General features: G+C 32.3%; 1 protein-coding gene across 1 annotated transcript; it reads left to right on the top strand.

Annotated features, from left to right (window-relative positions):
* The first annotated feature begins 252 nt into the window (after positions 1–252).
* Positions 253–4,241, top strand: LOC145043483 (putative polyamine oxidase 4). Its single transcript, XM_078992147.1, has 10 exons — positions 253–712; positions 1,436–1,551; positions 1,623–1,711; positions 1,828–1,941; positions 2,077–2,164; positions 2,258–2,343; positions 2,466–2,568; positions 2,986–3,083; positions 3,195–3,624; positions 3,703–4,241. Exons 1-10 carry the CDS (start codon positions 688–690, stop codon positions 4,015–4,017), a joined length of 1,464 nt encoding a protein of 487 aa, XP_078848273.1. The 5' UTR covers positions 253–687; the 3' UTR covers positions 4,018–4,241.
* The last annotated feature ends 3,325 nt before the right edge of the window (positions 4,242–7,566 follow it).

The following is a 7,566-nucleotide window of genomic DNA, read 5'->3' as shown; positions in this document are numbered from 1 at the left end:
TAAAAAACATCTATTATGAACACTAGTGAATATTTGTTATGTATCTGATTTGTTGATACAGATAAATCAATAAAAAGATCTTCTATTGTGTAATGTGTAGTGTATATCTAAATTGGGAGTTAGCATAATGTACGGGATACGTTTGGTAATTTACCTAAGTGTGGCATCTAAAACGAAAATATCTCCAAACGTGACGTGTATATTTTGTTAGCCTCTTGTTCGGTCAATCGGTGGAAGGTTGGTTCGGGTTCCTCTTCTTCAATTTTCCTTGATATATATCTTCACCGCTTCTGTTTCTAGGGTGGCCATTTTCAGAGAGAAAAGTTGTAGAGAGCGAGAGAAAAACACCTCTCGCATTGCATTGCTTTGCTTGATTGATCCATCGATCTATGCTATCGGCGAAATTCAGCCGTTGCCGGTTTGATTTCCTCCGTCCGACTTAGATTATGAGCTGGTTTGACAAACTCCGGGGTTCTAATTGTAGCCGCTTTATTGCCGGCCTTTTGATTTTCATTCTCTATCATTCGTTTCAATTAGTCTCTAATTTCCCTAATCCTATACACCCTTCAATTTCGATTTAAGCTTACATCCCTTCTCTTGTTTTGATTCGTCTCCTTCCATAATTCGTCGGAACCGCGCTTTAGTGTTTCTTTCTCGATCTTTGTTTTTTTCTTGATTTAGTCCTCGATGGAGTTCAAAGATTCGATTTCTGGTAAATCTTATGCCCTCATTTTACGATTACTGGTTTTATTTGCGTATATTACATGGATGTATGTAGTCATATGAAAAATTGATGGTTTACTAAAATAATTTTTAATACTTGATGATATTATTCTTTGATCCATGTGCTGAATGACCGTAATCATTGCAGAATGTGTAGATGTAGTATTATTTTATTCGTATGCCATCGAGAATTTAATCGTTAAATTGATTTTTTTTTCTTTAATGTTTAATTTTAATGTTGTTCGCTTACTCTGATGGGAGTTTAGTACAATGTAGAATGGTTGCTTAATAATTCTAATTATGATTACTAAGAATGATATGAAATTTCATACTTTAAAACATGTTTGATGCATTACTTCTTCAGCTATGATTTTAAAAACACTTTTAGTCACTACTTTAGAGAACACTATATATTTCTGCAAGAAAGGCAATTTCACATGAAAGATTCGTAGAAAACGTTTAAAAAGCAACATATTATTCTCTTTATATTCCCCATGATGTGATTATAGATGAAAGTTAAAACTTAAAAGTATGTATGCTTTTATACCAATCTTGAATCTGAACACTACAAGGTTTAAAATTTCAAAGTCAAGCGAGGAAGACAATTGTCATGTCTCATGATTGCAATATCTTTTTCTTTAAAGCTTAAATGAAGGTTAAAAAGTACTTATGCTTTTATGCTAATCCCCTCTCTATTTCATCTTCTTTGTAGGCGCTTTTGCATCATGTATTGAGAGACAGCAGACTTCCAAACCTTCTGTTATTGTGATAGGAAGTGGTATTTCAGGGATAGCTGCTGCTCATGTGCTTAATAATGCTGATTTTGAGGTGAAATTCTTATGAAATGCTAAAATTTTCATTTTTCTTTTCATTCTATTAATGAAAATGTTATCAAACAGGTTGTGTTATTGGAATCACGTGACAGAATTGGTGGTCGCATTCACACTGATTACTCATTTGGTTGTCCAGTTGACATGGGAGCATCATGGCAAGTTTCTAATGTCCCTTTCATTACCTAATTCCATGCTTTTCAATTAAACATATATTCTAATAGGAAGAAATCGAAATATAATTCTGTTATGAAAAAAAAAATAATGAAAGTAGGTTACATGGTGTCTGCAATGAAAATCCTTTGGCCCCACTGATACGTCATTTAGGGCTTGCATTATATCGGACAAGTGGTGACAACTCAGTGCTCTATGACCATGATTTGGAGAGGTAATTTCTGCCTTTTTAGTTTACTTATTTTCAATTTTTTTAGTGAAGGTTGTATAAACAATCTGTAAAAAGGGTTGCTTTTAATTAACATCATCTTAAAAATCAGATAGTAATTTGATGATTTTGTTTGTCCAGTTACATGCTTTTCGACAGAGAAGGTCATCAAGTTCCTCAACAGATTGTCATTGAAGTTGGAGAAGCATTCAAGAAAATTCTCAAGGAGGTAATAATAATAATAATACTTTGTTTTGAAAAATCTTGCTTTTTTAGTTTTGTTATTATGAAGTTACTTACTGAAAGATGACTTCTTTGATAGACTGAAAAAGTGAGGGATGAGAATCAACATGATCTTTCGGTTCTCCAGGCTATATCAGTAGTATTGGAAAGACATCCAGAATTAAGGTATTTATAATAAATTCAAGAAATAGCAATCTACTTCCATTTATATGTTTACTATATCATCCTACTTTCATTTTTTTTTTTTTTTTTTTTTTTTTTTCTCAATTTAAATCAACTTGTTGCAGACAAGAGGGACTTGCTTATGAAGTATTGCAGTGGTACATCTGTAGAATGGAAGCTTGGTTTGCTGCAGATTTAGACATGATTTCTCTAAAGAACTGGGATGAGGTGAGTTGTTGAAACTATAAAAAAAAAAGTGGACATTTAAAAAAAAAATTCCAGTTTTTATTATATTATTACATGGACTAAGGCTGTATTTGGCGCGCCACAGCTAGCTGATAAGCTAGCTTATTTTTCGAGCTTTTTTATATTGTGTTTGGTAAGCTAAAAAGTAGCTTATAAGCTAGCTTTTTGAAAAGCTTTTTAGGAGCTTTTTTTTAAAAATTTTCCAAATACACCCCTTAATTAATTATAGAAACACATACTCTTACATGTCCTTTTATGTAATTGTATATATTTCAGCTAGTTTTACCAGACGTTATTTTTTATCAGCTAGCTTTTTATTTAACAGTTAGTTTTTCAGCCATCAGCTAGCTTTTCAGCTAGTCTGCCAAACATAATCTAAATGCAATCTTTGATATGCAGGAACATGTCCTCACTGGTGGGCATGGGCTTATGGTGGAAGGTTATTATCCCGTGCTCAAGGCCCTATCAAAAGATATTGATATCCGTTTAAATCACAGGTTTATTCTTATATTATATAATAATCCACTAATATTATAAAAAACATTCTGTTTTTTTCCAATAACTATGATTTCATGATTCTATATCATAAGTTTGTTTGATTTGATCAGGGTGACAAGGATATGGAACGGGCCCACAGACGTGATGGTGACGGTTGATGGTGGAAGAACATTTGTTGCAGATGCGGTGATTGTGACAGTTCCTATAGGAGTATTAAAAGCAAACCTAATTGAATTTGAGCCAAAGTTACCAGATTGGAAGGTTTCTGCTATATCAGATCTTGGAATGGGGAATGAAAATAAAATCGCCTTACGTTTCGATCATGTGTTTTGGCCAAATGTTGAGTTATTGGGTACAGTTGCCCCAACATCCTATTCCTGTGGGTATTTTCTTAATCTACACAAAGCAACTGGCAACCCTGTTCTTGTTTATATGGCTGCTGGAAGATTCGCTTACGATCTTGAGAAGCTTTCGGAGGCAGATGCTGCCAAGTTTGCAATGGTGCAGCTTAAGAAAATGTTTCCGGAAGCAACCGAGCCTGTAAGTCTCTCTCTCTCTTTTTTTTTTTTTTAAATTGAGAAATTGATTTTTTGAGAAAATTTTTGACTACTTCTACAGGTTCAATATCTGGTATCTCGTTGGGGAACGGATCCGAACTCACTGGGATGCTACTCGTATGATGTGGTGGGGAAGCCGACAGATATATACGAAAGGCTTCGGGCTCCGTTGGGTAATCTGTTTTTTGGAGGTGAAGCGGTTAGCATGGAAAACCAGGGATCTGTTCATGGGGCTTACTCATCTGGAGTCACGGCTGCTGAGAAATGCAGAAAGCTTGTTATGGAGAGACGTGGTTTTTTGGAGAAGTTCCAAATTGCATCTTTTAGCACTGCCATTCTAGAAGCCGCGTTTCCCCTACAAATATCAAGGATGTGAGAAACGGAAAACACTCTTGAATCTTGATATGTTGAAACCGTTATGTTATGTTATGTTTCATCTTTTTGTATGGCTTGAAACGTTTAAGACTTCTTTTTGGTCAACTAAGCCTTTGGTTGGTTTTGAAAAATTTATGTTTTTGTCTTTAAAATTTATATGACTTTAATTGTAATTTTAGATACAATAATCAAATTATAAATCAAGTAAAACTGCGTTGTGTTGTACTTTCTGTGTGTGCCCCACATAAAAATAGACATGTGTTGTAATATTGTATTTGGAAAACCGCACTAACTATAACAATACATAATTTTAATTTACAGTAGGATTTTGAATAATTATAAATAAAGATGCAATGTATGTGGAAATGAATATTTAGAAGAAACTTTGTATATTTTCAGAACCTACATGAAAATGAGCGTGTAAAAGAATAGAAAACAAATTTGAAAAAGCTTTTAAAAAAATCACCTCTGTAAATTTGAATTTGCAAAAATAGTTGTAAAAAAGATGTAAAAGAAGCTGAAATTTGATCAAAACAATCTAAGTTTTAGGAAAGATATAAGAAAAAAATGGGAAGTACTTCAAAAAAAAGTTTGGATCAAATTTGAAAAATAAAATAAAAAACCCTAAAGTTGGTCTTGATCCTACTACTCTAAAGATCTCTAAAATGGAAAAGATGGACGTATTTTAAAGCAACCTGTCAATGATTTACATGTATTTTCTGTTTTAATAATTGTGTCACATTTTTGTATTTTTCTATTTTAATAATTGTGTGTCACACTTTTGTATTTTTTGGTTTATGGCTATGCTGGTCAAGTATTTTGTTTGTTTTTGGAATTACCGTTTGGTTGTTATTGGGTTTTTAGACGTTGTTTTTGAAATTACAGTTCAGTTGTTGTTGGGTTTTTAGACGTTTTTGAAATTACCGTTTGGTTGTTATTTGGTTTTTTGACGATGTTATTCATCTTATTTAAGACAATTTCAAAGTTTTGTTAAATAATTAATATTATCGTTTCGTGTTATCAAATATTTTGTATCTTCTACTTTCATTTGTGAATTTATTTTGTAACATTTATTTTTTGTACACTTTAATTTTAAACGATGCACTAGTCGAATTCCTATAAATTGACTTTAAATCTATAATTCAATATACATTATTAATTTATTATTAGTTAAGCCGTTTTTTTAAATCTAATTACCGATTTTACCTTTCATCATACAAGACATAAATGATTCATCTTTGCAACAAGATACTTTTATCATCTCACAAAGAAATTGATACATATCTCGGTCAAACTCTTTGCTGCATATTTTATCATATGTCTTGAATATAGTATAAATTTTTTCTCCACAACCAATATTTTTTATTACATATCAAGTTTCATATTATTTTATTTATCACATACTAAATTTTAATTTTATTTAGATAAATATATATGTTTTGCATGTGGTAACAGAATAAAACCTTACAAAATCTATTCCAAAACTATTTTTGTAAATTGCATTAACTCCTTCCATAATTGTTGACATAAATTAATTCATACATAATTTCAATCCTTATACTGAGTAATTTTCTTTTATATATATATATATATATATATATATATATATATATATATATATATATATATATATATATATATATATATATATATGTATATATATATATATATGTATGTATGTATGATATAACTAAGGATACACACTACAACAAACATATAGAAATGAGTTACGTTTCATCTGCTTGGAGAAAGAAAAACCTAAAACTCCTATCAATTATGTTTTACCCCATACCTCTTCTCAAAATCCCAACGAAATGCCTACATCACCATTAAACCGATTGTTTGTACCATAAAATTGCAATCATATTTCTCCTTACGTCTTACAGACTCAAACAATATGATTCCGAGAAATGGAACCATCAAATCAAAATCACCCGCAGCCACACCACTGTCCGACATCACAAACGGTAAAATTCACATTTTATTATTATCATTATATTTTTAATACATAGATGTCTATAATATTTAATTTGTATAAGTTGTTTTTTCCTTTAATATCGTACTAAATGTTTCATATACTAGTTTGTTTAGTTTCTGCATCTTCTTCATTAAGTGCTCTAAAAATACCATCACATTCAACAATACAAAGAATTTCCTACAAATGTACATTTTCATATATGTTATGCATTTTTTATTTCATTTCGCTTTTTTGTATTTGCTTATATATTGTACTTTTCATATTTTATCTATATATTTCCCTACCTTTGTGATATGAATTTTCATTTTTAGAAAATAATTTCTTCATACCCCCTAATTGTTGAGTTACTCGAAAATTTACTGAATTACTTTCAGAATCCTCGTCTCATAACATGATACACCCGAATGTGCAACCTACATTTATTTCATCAAGGACTCTACTTTCACAAGTAACCAGTAAATGTAAACTATTAATCATTACTTTTATATTATATTTACCTCCACAACTTAAATCATATAACTATAATTTTCATTTCCCAAAATATTAACTGTTAAAGTAACCAATGAACAGTTCTAAATCTACCTTACAAGTTGCCAATTTCAAATCAGCATATAAATCAAAACGCTACAACTTTTATCACAACTAGCAAATTAGGGTTATGATGTTGATCCTTGTACAAGACAATTTCCTCTATGTAACCTTGTAACATTGCATTTAGTGAAATTCAAATTGCAATATTATTTTAGTTCATACAGCGTGATTCAAGCCGAAACAACCTCATGCAAGTCCAAAACTCGATCCAATAAGCCAAGTCTAATAAATTTTCGGCCTAAGCCCAAGAATTCTCGGCCTAAAACCCTTATTGGACCAAGACCTCTTCATTGGGCCCTATTGGGTCGATAACTTCTTCACTTAGTCTCATTGGGCCGAAAACCTCTCTTTGGGCCTTAATAGGCTGAAAACTTCTATTGGACCTTATATTGGGCCAAAAACCCCTTTAATGGGCCTTATGGGCCGAAAACTTTTAGTTGGCCTTCCTTTGGGCTGAAAACCCATACTTGGCCCTTATTTGGGCCGAGAACTCCTATCTTTGGGCTCTTTGAACCAAACCTCTTATTAAGCATCAATGGGCTTAAAACCCTTATTGGACCAAGTTAAAAACCGAACACCACCATTTTGGGTAACTCTTTGGGCCGAAGTTCCTATGGATCGGTTAGGGCTTAAGCAAAAAAAGAGGTGGATAATGAGGTTGCCACCTCTTTATGATCCAACATACACCCAAGGCTTTTATCCCCCAAACAACTATGCTAGTCCCAACAAGTAAAGAGAAGTCAACTCTTGTTATTCCCCCCCCCCCCCCTCCTTTCTCTTAATCGGCCGAACACACACACATACACTTGACATTTTCAATCTCACTCCATTCCACTCTCAAGAACATCTCACCTTTCTCTCCCAAGGATTTTCGTGTGTGTGAGGGTGTTCTCCAAAGAATCTTCTCCAAAAGCTCATAAATTTGGTAAGTGTTCTTGTTAACTTCAAGTATCCTTACATCTTTCAAGCTAAAACTCTTGT

This window comes from Lactuca saligna, chromosome 4 (assembly GCF_052625555.1).
Source record: "Lactuca saligna cultivar CGN05327 chromosome 4, ASM5262555v1, whole genome shotgun sequence".
Classification (NCBI taxonomy): domain Eukaryota; kingdom Viridiplantae; phylum Streptophyta; class Magnoliopsida; order Asterales; family Asteraceae; genus Lactuca; species Lactuca saligna.
Note: the sequence above shows the minus strand (reverse complement) of the source record. Positions and strands in the feature narration are given on the sequence as shown.

Coding starts and splice junctions, on each gene's coding strand:
- LOC145043483 (XM_078992147.1), top strand. CDS start 688: ATGGAGTTCAAAGATTCGATTTCTG. Junction 713..1,435: donor GTTCAAAGATTCGATTTCTG/GTAAATCTTATG, acceptor TCTTCTTTGTAG/GCGCTTTTGCATCATGTATT. Junction 3,625..3,702: donor TTCCGGAAGCAACCGAGCCT/GTAAGTCTCTCT, acceptor CTACTTCTACAG/GTTCAATATCTGGTATCTCG.